Source organism: Bufo bufo, chromosome 9 (genome assembly GCF_905171765.1).
Source record: "Bufo bufo chromosome 9, aBufBuf1.1, whole genome shotgun sequence".
Taxonomy (NCBI): Eukaryota; Metazoa; Chordata; class Amphibia; order Anura; family Bufonidae; genus Bufo; species Bufo bufo.
In genome coordinates this window covers 193,563,889-193,580,181 of record NC_053397.1, presented here as the reverse complement: position 1 = coordinate 193,580,181, position 16,293 = coordinate 193,563,889, and the positions used below count along the sequence as shown (strand labels likewise).

Below are 16,293 nucleotides of genomic sequence, written 5' to 3'. Positions count from 1 at the left end.
TTTGAACTGTCATAAAGTTATAAATGGCCTAAAAGTGAAGGCAGCTTAGATATTATGCTTCATATCTGTAAGGCTGGTTTGATATGGTCATAATATAGCTGCATTTTATTGTCTGTACATAACAATCGACAGGAGGGCACCCTTCTGAACCGAACATAGAGTCACAAAAAGGGGTTTGGGATGTAAAGGATGTAATGCACCCAGACACTAAAACACATCTGTATTAGGCCTTATGCACACGACCGTGGTGTGTTTTGCGGTCTGCAAATCGCGGATCCGCAAAACACGGAACAGAACGGAGAAACGGATGCGGACAGCACACAGAGTGAATGGGTCCGCATCCGAGCCGCCAAAACCGCGGCTCGGATGCGGACCAAAACAACGGCCGTGTGCATGAGGCCTTACAGTCATATTTATTAACTACTTGCATTTCCCATGTAAAAACTATTTTGGAGCATCTATTCTTATTACTCTATGACGTGTCATTCCTTAATTATTCCTGCTAGAAATTATGAATAAATTACCATCAGTTTGCAATGAAGGTCCAGCTGGGTGTTACCCGTTGGGGGGTGTCCTTGCACAGTCTGATATTATCCAATGAGTACTGCCAGTGTCAGTGTCACGCCCTGACCGGTGGGTGTTCTGAGGAGATCTGTCAGAGTTGCTGCACGTGACTTGATCTGACAGTTTGATTTGTTGTGGATTTGAACTGAATCCCACCTCCTCCCAGGTGTTGTTCTTTAGGTAATTGGTGAGGCTATTTATTCCTCCCTATAGCCTTTGCGGGTTATAGTTCTGCCTTGTGTGAGCTCTGGAAGTTTGGTGGATCGTCTGCTCCAACACATCTCTAGATAAGTCCTTTTCCCTTTTTTTCTTCTGTGTCTGTTTTACTAGTTTTTACGGTTCCCTCTTCCCTACAGCTGAGGGTTTGGTTCAGTGTGTTATAGACTTAGGTTTGTGGGCATGTGCATATCTACCATCGAGACATGCACATGGGCATAGCAGCTTAGGGAAAGTGTTTTAGGGATTGCTAGGAGGTGACCCCTTTGTTCCCTAGCATTTGGGGCCTAGTCAGTTGTTTTATTTGCCTTGTCGTGTTCTGTTTCCTTCCTTTATCTTACCTACCGTGCCAGTCAGACTGTGCAGGGACACATCCCAGACTGGTGACAACCATCTGGACCTTCACTGGAAACTGCTAACAATCTATTCATAAATTCTAGCAGAAATAATAACGGAAAGGCACAACATAGAGTCATAAGAATAGATGCTCCAGAATTGTTATTACATAGGAAATGCAATTAGTTACTAAAACAGACATGTCAGGAGAGGTGACTTCGCCTTAAGGATGTTGCAATATTGATAAGTGACACTGACTTACCATGACTGAAATGTGCAGTATCCGTAATTCCTCTTCAGCTCCCTCACCTTGAGGTTCTTCGGTGGCTTCCTGACCTGGCAAGTTTGATGAGCCATCCTGGTGATGAATATGGAAAAGAAGAGTCCCATTTTCAAGCCACTGCTGTCTCCAGCGAACAAGTGGGATATCATCTGTGTTTCCCGCAATTTCTGGAATAAAATAAATTATAATTTGTAACTATTTTATTATTTTTGTATTTATTATCTATTATTTTATTACTTTGTACTATTATTTTTACATTTGTTGAGCTATTTTATAATGCTGTCATATTCCATGTTTTACAGACATTATCTAGTCAAAAATGGAAGAGAATAAGGTATCAAACAAATTAGTCATAGTGTTTATGGGCATTTCTTTTTCTAAAAGTACTCCAATTGTGAAAAAGGTGATGGCCCGTTTATTCCCAGGCAACGTTTCAGCCCACACACTGGGGCCTTTCTCAAGCTTGACAAAAGCCCCAGTGTTATGGCTGAAACGTTGCCTGGGAATAAACGGGTCATCACCTTTTTCACAATTGGAGTGCTGCCTATTCTTTGGATATACTATACTACAGGAAAGGTTGTCCACCTTTCCAGAGGATTTTGCACCCTAACTACCAGTACTTTTTTCCACTGTGCTGCTGTTGTGCAGAGATGAGCTTATATCAGGCTTGCGTGAAATTGTCCTTATAATTCTACTTTGCTTCTTGGAAGTGTTTGATCTTCAGAAACTGCACACTTTGGTAATGTGCTCTCTGCAGGAGACCTAAGCAGCATAACATGCAACATGAGCCATTCCCAGCCTCCCCCTCTCTATTCCATTTACACCAAAATATATATATTTTAATTAAATTGCATGTCTGTTTGCATATTCCTGTTCTTCTGATATGCTTCCTAGAAATATAGGAACAAATTGTCAACTGAGTGTTACCAATTTCTTTGTCAAAATGGCGTGTCCTTACTAGTTACTAGTCTGTTACTAGCAGCCATTGCTGATTGGGCAATGTCATCATTTGTAGAGATAACCCCCACCCCCAAATGGTAACACCTAGATGTCAACTTAGTCATAAATTGCTAAGAGGAATGCTCAAGAAATAGCACAACCTAGAGTTGTATGAAAATACAATCCAGAATTGTCATACTACGGGGAATACAAGTGTTTACTAAGGGCTCATGCATACGACCATATGTATTTTGCAGTCCTCAAAAAATACGGATGCTGTCCATGTGCATTCTGTATTTTGCAGAAGGGAACAGCTGGCCCCAAATAAAACAGTACTATCCTTGTCCGTAATACGGACAATAATAGGACATGTTCTATTTTTTTGCGGAAGGTAAATGCGGACATACGGAAACGGAATGCACACAGAATAACTTCCGTTTTTTTTAATGGTTCCGCACACGGTCCGCAAAAAAACCCGGGAACGGACACAGAAAAAAATTACGTTTGTGTGCATGAGCCCTAAGGAAGACAGGAGAGCTGACAGATCTTTCATATAGATGAGCGAATCGCTTTAAATGTGATTCAGGTTCAATTTTGGGCCAGTTTGGTCAACTGATTTGACTTGGGTCCAAATAGATTCTACATGAATAAAAAGAGCTCAGATTATCCTAAAAATGTGTGTCTCACTGAGGTCTCCTAGGTCTCAACTTTTTTCTTCCCTTTTTTATTTATTTTTTTTTTTCTTTGTCTCTCAGTATTTACGGTATTTATTTGTTGATTTATTTATTATTTACATCTGTAAGATGGACAGAGATTTCTGAACTTCTCAATTGTTATTTTGCATGCAGCAATCACCTCCTCTGTGTGAGAACCAGCGATCGCTACTGTGATCACTCTTCCCCACAGAGAATTATTGGGGCACATTTATTAAGACTGGTGTTTTAGACTCCAGTCTTAGGCTTATTGCACACGACCGTATGGCTTTTTCAGTGTTTTGCGATCCGTTTTTCACGGATCCGTTGTTCCGTTTTTTGTTTCCGTTGTGTTTCCGTTTCTGTTCCGTTTTTCCGTTCCGTTTTTCCGTATGGCATATACAGTATACAGTAATTACATAGATAAAATTGGGCTGGGCATAACATTTTCAATAGATGGTTCAGCAAAAAACGGAACGGAAACGGAAGACATACGGATGCATTTCCGTATGTGTTCCGTTTTTTTGCGGACCCATTGACTTGAATGGAGCCACGGACTGTGATTTGCGGGCAATAATAGGACATGTTCTATGTTAAAACGGAACGGAAAAACGGAAATACGGAAACGGAATGCATACGGAGTACATTCCGTTTTTTTTTGCGGACCCATTGAAATGAATGGTTCCGTATACGGACCGTATACGGAACGCAAAAAACGTCCAGTAAACGGGAAAAAAAAACGTCCGTGTGCAATAGGCCTTAATAAGATCTATAGCTGGCGGTAGATCCTCCGGAGTTATGAAGAGGTGCCGGCCTCTACATAACTTCATCGCATCCACCACGGTTTCTAAATGTAAGACATCTTCCTAGCTGTCTTACATTTAGACCATTTTCTACGCCTGAGGCTTCATGCACACGACCGTTTTTCGGGTCCGCGGTTTGCGGACCGCAAAAAACGGCACGGTCGTGTGCATGTAGTCTAAATCAGCCATAGAAAATGATAAATTAGATGCCGCCCTTCTCTGCCCACGCCAAGCCCCCTTTTGTAGACCTGGCATGTGAGCAGGGAAGAAGTCGCAGATTGTGCCGCACCATGGCTTGCGACAGAATCTGCGCCAGATAAACGTCACAAAAGTGGCGTTTATCTGGTCATGAATAAACCCCATTGTTTCTAGGCTGTCGGTCTCTTCACGTACGATCTGCTGCCCAGAAATGATATTTGTGAACTAGTGATGAGCAAAGTTATCAATTCAATTAAATAATTTGATTTGGCTGCTTCACCGAATTTCACAAAGAAATTAGATTAGTTAGGTAATTACTTCGTCATGAATTCCATTCCATTGTATGTAGTGGGCGTAATGATGGGGAATGGCGATCACGCCGCCCATCGTCATTGAACCCCTCAGATGCCACGTTTATCGCTGATCGTGGCATCTAACATTAAAATCGAGGCCTTTTAGGGGTTAATTAGGGTAAAAAAAAATCATACTCACCTTATCCATTTGCTCGTGGACAGGTTGTTGCAGCCATCTTGATTGAAGATACTGCGCCAAATCTTGCGCAAGATTTCTTCAATCAAAATGGCTGCGACAGCCTCTCCGCGAGCAAATGGATAAGGTGAGTATTTATTTATTTTTTTTACTGAGATTTCCAAAAAAATAGATTAGTTACCATGAAGTGCAAGGAAATTTGGCTTCGTGGCGAATCAAATTTTTTCTAAAATTCGGATCAAAGTCGATTCTTTTGACTTTGATTCTCTCATCTCTAGCGACCACATCAGTGATGCTTCCACCCAATGAGTGTTCATTGGGTGATTAGTGGTACATATAGTTATATGCTTTAAAATGGTCCTGTGAGAGGACTAAAACATTGCGTCTGTTCCCATTGGTCTAAGATAGATAGATATGATATAGATAGATATGAGAGAGATAGATAGATAGATAGATAGATAGATATAGATAGATATGAAATAGATATATAATAGATGGATAGAAATAATAGATAGATATAGATACGGATATATATAATAGATAGAATGATAGATAGATGATAGATATGAGATAGATAGATATAGATACAGATATAGATATGAGATAGATATATAATAGATGGATAGATATTAGATAGATAATTATTTTAAAATAATAAAAGGAGATTGAATATTATAAATATTTCTGCATTTAATTTTCCCTCCTGCTGTAAACCTTAATAACTCTTGAATATTCCTCTTCACGCTGAGTGACACAAAGAAAATAAAAATGAACAGTTTTGCTCTGGGTAAATTCCGAACTGAATGTATCAAGAATGCAATTGATCGTGTGCATTATTATCATACAGAGTAAAACGGTTTCCGCTCTACCAGAGTCTCACAGATAAATTGTTTAAAACTGTGGACAATTATACGACAGGAGTTATGGAAAAAAATAAGGTAAAATAATAATAAGTGCTAAATGATTGCCCCTGGCGAGGAGAGCGCAGCGCCTGGTGACAGCGCCTATTGGTCACTGTGTCCGGTAGACAACAGTTTCTTCTCAGAGGACAAGCTCCTGAGGGACCCATTATGACAGCGTTACGCAGGTTCTCAGTTCAGTATGAATATTCTGTATGGGTGCAACCAAAACACGGTTCAAACTTGTTATTACTAGGTTTCTCTGGTTTTTTATTTGATAATAATGCCGATAACCAGTATAGGTGTTTATATTTAGGCTTCAGCTTCGGATCATAGATTAGTTCAAAAACGTCTTTTTTAATGCTGATTCCGTACAACATTAAAATGTATTGGCTCCGGGTAGGCAAACTTCGCATCGCCCAAAGTTGGCGCAAGACTTTGGTGAATGACTACGGTATTCCTGTCTGCGTATTTAAACCAAGGTACCAGCCAGTACCAAAGCCCAATTCGGATTCCTATGTTAAAGTGTTTTTAAATACGCAGATAGGAATACTGAAGTCATTCACCAAAGTCTTGCGCCAACTTTGGCGATACGAAGCTTACCTACACGGAGCCAATACATTTGAATGCTGTGCGGAAACTACGTTTTTGAACTAATCGACTTCGGATCTATGATCCGAAGCTCGATTCGCTGAAGCCCATTTATATTACTAGTATTCGTTTCAATATGGTGAACCCAGATTTAAAGGGGTTTTCTGAGATTTGAATACTGATGACCTGTCCTCTGGATAGGTCATCAGTATCTGATTGGTGGGGGTCCGACACCCAGGAACCCCACCGATTAGATGTTTCAGAAGACAGCGGCGCTCCTGTGAGTGCCATGGCCTTCTCAAAGCTTTTCCTTGACCAGTGACAACACATTCATCGCTCACATGGCCTAGGCACAGCTCTGCCCTATAGAAGTGACTGGGGCTGAGCGCGATACCAAGCACAGCCACTCTACAATGTACGGCGCTGTGCTTGGTAAGCTGTGAGAAGGCCGTGCCGCTCACAGGAGCGCCGGTGTCTTCTCAAACAGCTGATCCGCAGGGGTCCTGGGTGTCTGACTCCCACCGATCAGATACTGATGACCTATTCGGAGGATAGGTTATCAGTATATAAATCTCAGAAAACCCTTTTAAAGAGGATCTCCGTCACTTGTGTCTGTTTTAGTAAATAATGATAAAAGAAGTGAAGAGATGGACCTTTTTGGGATACGGCGCTGCCTCAGAAGAAGTCAGGACTCTGTTGATAGATAAAAGAGGATCTTTATTACTAGTTTGGTCTATGTTTTAGTAAATAAATATGTTCCCCATAATACAACAATTCTTCAAGATATTTTCCTATAATGCTACGTTGTACCATTCCTCTGTTATTCCTATTAGAAAAGTATTTTAAAAAAAGACGACTGGCAGTTATCCATTGGAGGCATATCCTTACCTGTTTGAAAACTGTCCAATCAGAGCTGACAGTTTGAGACAGATGCCTCTTTGACAAGATGAACTGTTAACTTAACATCCACTTGTCAATTTATGTATAATTTTCTAGGGGGAATGGTAGAAAAACGGCATAACACAGAGTTGTAAGTAAGGCCCCTTTCATACGGGCGAGTATTCCGCGCGGATGCGATGCGTGAGTTGAACGCATTGCACTCGCACAGAATCCCGACCCATTCATTTCTATAGGGCTGTGCACACGAGCGGTGATTTTCACGCATCACTTGTGCGTTGCGTGAAAATCGCAGCATGCTCCTCTTTGTGCGTTTTTCACGTAACGCAGGCCCCATAGAAATGAATGGGGTTGCGTGAAAATCGCAAGCATCCGCAAGCAAGTGCGGATGCGGTGCGATTTTCACGCACGGTTGCTAGGAGACGATCGGGATGGAGACCCGATCATTATTATTTTCCCTTATAACATGGTTATAAGGGAAAATAATAGCATTCTGAATACAGAATGCATAGCACAATAGGGCTGGAGGGGTTAAAAAAAAAATAATAATAATTAAACTCACCTTAATCCACTTGATCTCGCAGCCGGCTTCTCTTCTGTCTCCTTCTTTGCTGATTGCAGGAAAAGGACCTGTGGTGACGTCACTCCAGTCATCACATGGTCCATCACATGATCTTTTACCATGGTGATGGATCATGTGATGGACCATGTGATGACCGGAGTGACGTCACCACAGGTCCTGTTTCTGCAATCAGCAAAGAAGGAGACAGAAGAGTTTAATTATTTTTTATTTTTTTTTAACCCCTCCAGCGCTATTGTACTATGCATTCTGTATTCAGAATGCTATTATTTTCCCTTATAACCATGTTATAAGGGAAAATAATACAATCTACAGAACACCGATCCCAAGTCCGAACTTCTGTGTAGAAGTTCAGGTTTGGGTACCAAACATGCGCGATTTTTATCACGCGAGTGCAAAACGCATTACAATCCCGCAACGCACCCGCACCTTTTCCCGCAACGCCCGTGTGAAAGAGACCTAACGGAATTCAAAGATTTACTAAAACAGACATGTTAGGAGCGGTGACACGTCCTCTTTATAAAACACACTTGGGATAATTTATCAAACTGATGTAAAGTAGAACTGGATTAGTTGCCCATAGCAACCAATCAGATTCCACCTTTCATTTTCCAAAGGAGCTGTCAAAAATGAAAGGAGGAATCTGATTGGTTGCTATGGGCAACTAAGGCAGTTCTACTTTACACCAGTTTGATAAATCTCCCCCACTGTTACCAGCCTACTCACTATAACATTAGTTCAATCATTTAGTAAATGGGGATTTTAATAAAAAATCTAGTAGGGGACTTAATAATAAATCATTTATGATAAAATTCTTTGGGATTTTCTTAAAGGGATTTTCGCATCTGAGACAATGGGGGCATATTGCTAGGATATGCCCCTATTGGTACCCGCACCTACCTCCTAAACGGAGCCCCGAAAGTGGTGGAGGGCGCACTGCTCATGAGAAGCTGTCCTCCATTCATTTCTATGAGCCCGCTGGCTGGGCTATTTCCGTTAGGCCTGTAGAAGGGTAATGGGAACAGTGGCCGGTCATGGCCGGTGCGCTCCCATTCACTCCTATGGGGAGAGCGCTTGGTGGTGGCCGTACCTGGGGAAACCCAGGGTCCTCCAGCCACCACTTTGGCCCGCTCCATTCTCGATATAGGTGGCACCTGCACCTATCAGACAATGGGGCATATCCTAGTGATATGACCCCATTGTATCAGATGAGACAGCCCCTTTAAAGAAGGGTTTCTGTCACCAGTATTAACCCTATTAAACTGGCTGACATTAGCGATGTGCTAATGTCAGCAGACCCTAACTAGCCTATGCTTATGGATGTGCCCCTTACTGCACAATTTTAACTTTTATTATATGCTAATTAGCCTCTAGGAGCGGGAAGGGGGGGGGGGGACGCGTTGCACCTGCTCCTAGAGGCTCCGTTTGCTCACCTCTTTCAACAACCATGTAAACTTGATTGACAGGGCCAGGCCAGCGTTGGTCACCTCCTGCCGGCAAAATCTCGCGACTGCGCCGTCCTGTTCAGTATTCGGCGCAGGCGCAGTGAGTGAAGGACGCTCAGCTGCCGGCTTCCTCACTGCGCCTGCGCTGAATAAATCACAGTCAGCCGGCATCGCACAGAAGAGGGGGGAGAGAGCTGTGACGTCGCTGGATCCTCCTATGGGGTAAGTATTTGCCTGATTGGCCAGCGCTTTATTCCCACTGATACCACCAATGATCAAGGGGGCATTAGAAGAATAAATATTTTATACAAAAAACGTTCTACCAATAATAATTATATTTATGACCACTATATCACCAACGAATCAAATTAATTTGGCACCAGATAATATATATATATATATATATATATACATACAGTATATAAAAGATAAAAAACAATCAGGCAAATACTTACCCCATAGCAGGATCCAGCGACGTCACAGCTCTCCCCTCCCTCTTCTGTGCGATGCCTGCTCTCTGTGACATATTCAGCGCAGGCGCAGTGAGGAAGTCGGCAGCCGAGCGTCCTTCACTCACTGCGCCTGCGCCAAATACTGAACGGGATGGCGCAGTTGTAACATCCCGGAGTATGTTACCAAACTCCTTCTTCCCCGCTACATCATGTTAGGTGTATATTTATTGTCATCTTGTGTAATCTAACATTGCATTTTCCTGTATATGCATTTTCTAGGCCTGTTTCATGCATTTTGCTGTAATTTCCATGTACACCAGCAGATGGCAGCAATATGTTCAGCAGACCTTAGCCAGTTTAGTATACCTAGACTGGAATAGTTCATTCCAGTCTAGTCCCCCCCCTCTGTGAGCAGAAGTGGGCTGGTCCCATGTCCTGTCTCATGAGGAGGAGAGGAAGTTCTAGTTAGTGTGCCAGCTACCCCGGCTAGGGGAAGGCTGTGCTGGTAGGAGCTCCCAGTTCTAGGGATCCCAACCCAGGATCGAGTCTCGGCTGAGGCCAAAGATCACCCTTCACAGTCTGAGCCTTCAGCCTCAACTGTTGACAAGTAAGCAGCACCTCCAGTCCTCCAGGAAGAGTCATTCCCTGTGAGTACTTATCCAGAGACCAGGAAAAGCCAAATTCCTCCGCAGCTAGTCAGGCCCATACCAAGCAGAAGACAGACAGAGCAGAAGACAGATTCCTGCCATATTCTCCAGGCACATAGTATAGCTGCAGAAGAGATATTGATCCCTGCCATTACCATACATTGTCAAATACCTGCTGGGACCTAAAGACTAATGCTGTAACTCGTATGGATTTATGCTGCCATTCAGTAAAGACAAGTTGGATTATATTACCAGTCTGGATCTCATTTAGGCCTCTTTCACACGACAGTATGTCTTTTTCAGTGTTTTGCGGTCCGTTTTAAACGGATCCGTTGTTCCGTTTTTTGTTTCCGTTGTGTTTCCGTTTCCGTTCCGTTTTTCCGTTCCGTTTTTCCGTATGGCATATACAGTGTACAGTAATTTCATAGAAAAAATTGGGCTGGGCATAACATTTTCAATAGATGGTTCCGCAAAAAACGGAACGGATACGGAGGACATACGGATGCATTTCCGTATGCATTCCGTTTTTTTGCGGACCCATAGACTTTAATGGAGCAACGGAATGTGATTTGCGGCCAAATATAGGACATGTTCTATCTTTAAACGGAACGGAAAAACGGAAATACGGAAACGGAATGCATACGGAACACATTCCGTTTTTTTTGCGGAATCATTGAAATGAATGGTTCCATATACGGACCGTATACGGACCGCAAAAAACGGCCCGCAAAACGGAAAAAAAAAACGGCCGTGTGAAAGAGGCCTTACTGCTACCAAAGTTCCTCAATTACTCCTACTAACAACACTCAATTTATTGCAAGTGAGCCAGGATCCAGGAGTCCAGCCGTACCAAGGTAGGAGACACCGTTGACATTACACAGAGACACTATCCCCCCTCTGGCATTCCTCACCTGGTACGTGAGTTATAACATCTTAAAGGGCCCTGCAACAGTACCCTGTGCACGCTGCAATTTCGCGTCACGAACAAACCATAGACTTATATACACATACTCTGACCCACTGCATAATTGGCCACCGTACCACTGTCCTGCTCATTGCACAGTCGCGAGATTTCGCTGGCAGGAGTAGACCAACGCTGCCCTGGCCCTGTCAATCAAGTTTACATGGGCGTTGAAAGAGGTGAGTGAACGGAGCCTTTAGGAGCAGGTGCAACGAGTCCCCCCCCCCCCCCCACCCTGCTCCTAGAGGCTAATTAGCATATAATAAATGTTAAAATTGCCTCTTTTTCAGTAGTGCAGCCTGGGTACTTCTGTTACTGCTCTACAGGTAGGAAGAGTCCTCCTCCACCATAACTCCTGGTATGTCCGACCCTTATTAGTCATTTATTTCAGCCACCCCGGCCAGCAGGGCGCCCCCTGATTTATTGGACAGCAAGCATTTGCTTGGTTTGCATGATGGTAAATTCCCTCACTGTTCACAACCTCCCATCCCACTGCGTAATGTCCAGATTTTGACTTTACTACAACTGACATGTTCGGCTCTGCTACATCTGTAGCTTTAAATTTACAAATCTAGTTACAGTTGGGCTCTTTCAGCAAGATAACATTACCATTCCGTATTGTAAGTCGCCGAGGCCCGGGACCGTAACAACATCTCATTCATTTTCATGAAAACGAGGATGATTGCTGCCATTATACAAACGAACAGCTCTCGCGTCGAGATACGCGAAGATCTCTGAAACGTCTGATCAAAAAATTTGACACAGATGCGCAGGTAAAGCGAGCATAAAATAAGGGAGCGACGGAGAAGTTGTGCCTTATAGATTTCCTTTTTACATTTCATTTTGATATATTAGTTTTTGTATTATTCGCTGCGGGGGAAATATTATTAAAGATTTCAAAACAGAAGATCTAATAATTTTTTTCAGCACAAGAGGCTTCCTGGGAAAATATTAAACCCAAAAAAATCTAAAAAATAATTACGGTAGTTAAAAAAAAAAAAGTGAGAAAAGCAGAGGGTAACATTTTTGATATTTGATTTTTTTTTTTTTTTACTGAAAGGTAATTTGACATCTTTGAGCCGGAGTTACGATGAGCTTTGCTTTGCTGCGCACCTCAATTATCAGAAGCAGCCACGTGTAATTACACAGGAAGGGGTTGTGTCACTTCGGCAATAGCATTTATCATGTAGAGAAAGTTAATACAAGGCACTGACTAATGTATTGTGATTGTCCATATTGCCTCCTTTGCTGGCTGGATTCATTTTTCCATCGCATTATACACTGCTCGTTTCCAGAGGTTACGACCACCCTGCAATCCAGTAGAGGTGGTCGTGCTCGCACACTATAGGAAAACAGGACCACAGCCTTTGTGAGCTGCTATGGTCCAGGCTAGAGATGAGCGAATGGAATCCAACGAAGTGGAATTCGATCCGAATTTGAGTATAAATTTGAGTATAAATTGGATTTGCCGCAAAGCCGAATTTCCTCGTGCTTCATGGTACCAAATGGATTTAACTTGAAATAGTGTAAAAAAACTAAAGAAAAGTTCATATTTACCTCCTCCATTTGCTCGCAACGGGCCGGCAACCGCTATCTTGATTCATGATCGTGAACGAGATCCCGTGCTTGGTGACGGCGTGACCACTTAATCTTGGGCCACACGAGATGGCTGCGGCCGGCCTGTCACGAGCAAATGGAGGCGGTAATTTGATTGAAATTTTTTTTTTCTGTTAATTTTAAACTGTAATATTACTCTCATTGCACCCGCTACTTACAAAAAAAATGTGCTTCGTGACGAAGTAATTCATCAAGAAGCAATTTATTAAGGAAAATTCGGCGAAGCAGCTGAATCGAATTTTCCAAAACTTCGCTCATCTCTAGTCCAGGCCATCAGAGGGGCCGGCGCTTTTTCCTATAGTGTGCAAGCACGACCACCACTGATGGATTGCAGGTTGGTTGTAACCATGGAAACGAGCAGTGTATAATGTGATGGGAAAATAAATTAAGCCAGCAAAGGAGGCAATATGGTCAATCACAATACATTAGTAAGTGCCTGGTATTAACCTCCTCTACATAAGGCCTCGTGCACACGACCGTATGGCTTTTTCAGTATTTTGCGGTCCGCCAAAAATACTGATGACGTCTGTGTGCATTCCGTTTTTTGCAGACCGGAACAGCTGGGCCCTAATAGAACAGTCCTATCCTTGTTCGTTATGCGGACAATAATAGGGCATGTTCTATCTTTGAACGGAACGGAAATACGGAAATACGGAAACGGAAGGTACTATCCTTGTCCTTTATGCGGACAATAATAGGACATGTTCTATCTTTGAACGGAACGGAAAAACGGAAATACGGAAACGGAAGGTACTATCCTTGTCCTTTATGCGGACAATAATAGGACATGTTCTATCTTTGAACGGAACGGAAAAACGGAAATATGAAAACGGAAGGCATACGGAGTACCTTCCGTTTTTTTGCGGATCCGTTAAAATGAATGGTTCGGTATACGGAACGCAAAAAACAGAACGGAAACGGAAAAAAAAAGTTTGTGTGCAGGAGGCCTAATAAATTCTATTTTCTGAACTGAGACAACCCCTTTAAGGAGTCTATGACATTGCTTGATGCTGTCAAGTTTTGCATTTTTTAACAGAAAAACTAAAATAAATAAATAAAAATAATAATAAACAATAACATCAAAAAAAGCATTTAAATTAAAAAGTAAATTCCGTTCAGTTAAAAAAAAAAATAATTATAAAGCTAATTTAGGTGAAATTACCGAACCCAGTCGTCGTCGTTGTTGTTGTTGTAATCCAGAGCTGGATAAGATTGAGCCATGAAACTAAGGGCTCATGCACACGAACGTGATTTCCTTCCGTGTCCGTTCCATTTTTTTTTTTGCGGACCGTATGCGGAACCATTCACTTCAATGAGTCCGCAAAAACAACAGAAATTACTCCGTTTGCGTTTCCGCAAAAAAGTAGTGCATGTCCTATTATTGTCCGCAAATCACGGTCCATGGCTTCATTTAAGTCAATGGGTCCACAAAAAATACGGAATGTATATGGAACACATCCGCGTGTCATCCGTATTTTGGGGATCCATGCCCGCTTTGCCCATGTGTTTACCGTTTGCAAACATTACAGTCATGACAACAAGCTTCCTGTTTCCATTTGCGATCCGCAAAAAAAAAAACGAATCGCATACGGAAACCATACGGATATGTTTTGTGGCATAACGGAATGGATGCGGCAACACAAAACAGAAAAAAAAAACCTCAGCTATGGAACAACGGATCCGTTAAAAACGGACCGCAAAACTACAACGGTCGTGTGCACGAGCCTTAAGATATTGTTGAAGCCACGGCGGACACAATCCTATCTCCCAAACCAAGACTGTGATTAATGACTCCCGCTCATTCCGAAAGACCCGGAGGACCTACAGCTACTCGCCCCCAATTGCTAAATTCTCCAGTTCCAGTAGACAAGTAAGAGAATGATATGAGAGACCACATCTATTCCGATAAGTGCTCCCAGAAGGGGGGGGGGGGGGGGCACAGAAAATGTGGAATCATCGGAGGGGATACAAGTCTGTGCTAAAAACGGAAAGTGCAATCCAAGGAGACTGACAATAAAAGCGCACCAAGGAATTTAATGAAGTGTTGTCACCAACTTTCTAAAGGAATCCTAATTATTACAGACGATGTGTCACCTGTTAGAAGACGCTTTGATTAGTCTTTCATCATCATCTATAAAAAGACCTTTTTTTTTGTTGGCTTTTTTCTTTTATATTATCTGAAACGTTCTGCTTAGTATCGTCCAGTCGGGGGCCACACAATAAAGAGCTTTCATCTTTCTGCTTCTGTAAATAATTGTATTCACACAATAGAAAAATGCTACAGCATCTCAAGTTGTTCTGTTCCTCTGTTATTCCTACTAAAAATGTTAAAATAAATAGACAATTTCAGTGTTACCAGCAGGGGGCGCATCTCTACCCAATCTGATATTGTCCAGTCGGTGCTGTCAGTAGGGCTCATGCGCACGAACATATATTCTTTCTGTGTCCAATCCGTTTTTTGTTTTTTTGAGGACCGTATGCCGGTTACGCAAAAAGAAGTAAGGCCTCATGCAGTATTTTTTCACGGTCCGCAATGGTCCGTGATCCGTGACCGTTTTTTCGTCCGTGGGTCTTCCTTGATTTTTGGAGGATCCACGGACATGAAAAATGAAAAGAAAATCTAAGTTTGCCATTGAAATGATAGGAAAAAACGGACACGGATCACGGACACGGATCACGGACGCGGATGACAATATTGTGTGCATCCGTGATTTTTCACGGGCCCATTGACTTGAATGGGTCCGCGAACCGTTGACCGTGAAAAAAATAGGACAGGTCATATTTTTTTCACGGCCAGGAAGCACGGATCACGGATGCGGCTGCCAAAAGGTGCATTTTCAGATTTTTCCACGGACCCATTGAAAAGAAAATTAAAACGGAACCACGGACGCGGATGCACACAACGGCCGTGTGCATGAGGCCTTACTCTGTGTGCATTCAGGTTCCGTATGTCCGTTTTGCAAAAAGATAGAACATGTCCGCTTTACAGACAAGGATAGGACTGTTCCATTAGGGGCATGCTGTTCCGTTTTGTAAATAACGGAATGCACACAGACGTCATCCGTATTTTTTGCGGATCCATTTTTTTGTGGGCCGCAAATTACATACGGCCGTGTGCATGAGCCCTTAGACTGTGTAGGGGCATGCCACTTTGACGGGGAGGATAGTAAATTGTCCATTTATCATAATATAATGATAAGCTGTTTGCTTCTCTGTTATTCCTACTAGAAATGCATGAATAAATTGACAACTGGCCGTTACCAGTCCGTTTTGCGGACGAGAATAGGCATTTCTACAATGGGCCGCCTGTTCCGTTCCACAAATTGCGGAAGGCACACGGGCGCCTTCCATGTTTTGCGGATCCGCAATTTGCGGACCGCAAAAAAACAGAACGGTATTGTGCATGAGGCCATGTCAGTTTGATAAGAAGGATGGTAAATTGACCATTTGTTCACCTTATATGTGTACGTTGGTTCGTTCCTCTAGTATTCCTACTAGAAATTAAATAAATTGACAACTATCTGTTACCAGTGGGGGCTGTGTCCCTACAGAGTCTGACACTCTCCAATCAGTGCTATCAGGGTCAGACTGAATAAGGACATGCCACTTTGACGAGGAGGATGGTAAATTGACTATTTTTTTATCTAATATGTCTAAGTTGGTTTGTTCCTCTGGTATTCCTAC

The 16,293-nt window shown here is 42.6% G+C and overlaps 1 protein-coding gene across 1 annotated transcript in view; it reads right to left on the bottom strand.

The window, feature by feature from the left end:
- The window catches only part of ASTN1 (astrotactin 1), a 519,295-nt gene that overhangs the window by 258,334 nt on the left and 244,668 nt on the right, over window positions 1-16,293 (bottom strand). Inside the window, exon 2 of the mRNA XM_040408285.1 lies at window positions 1,379-1,566. Within this exon, the coding sequence (XP_040264219.1) occupies window positions 1,379-1,566 (188 nt within the window). The remainder of the gene's footprint in view (window positions 1-1,378; window positions 1,567-16,293) is intronic.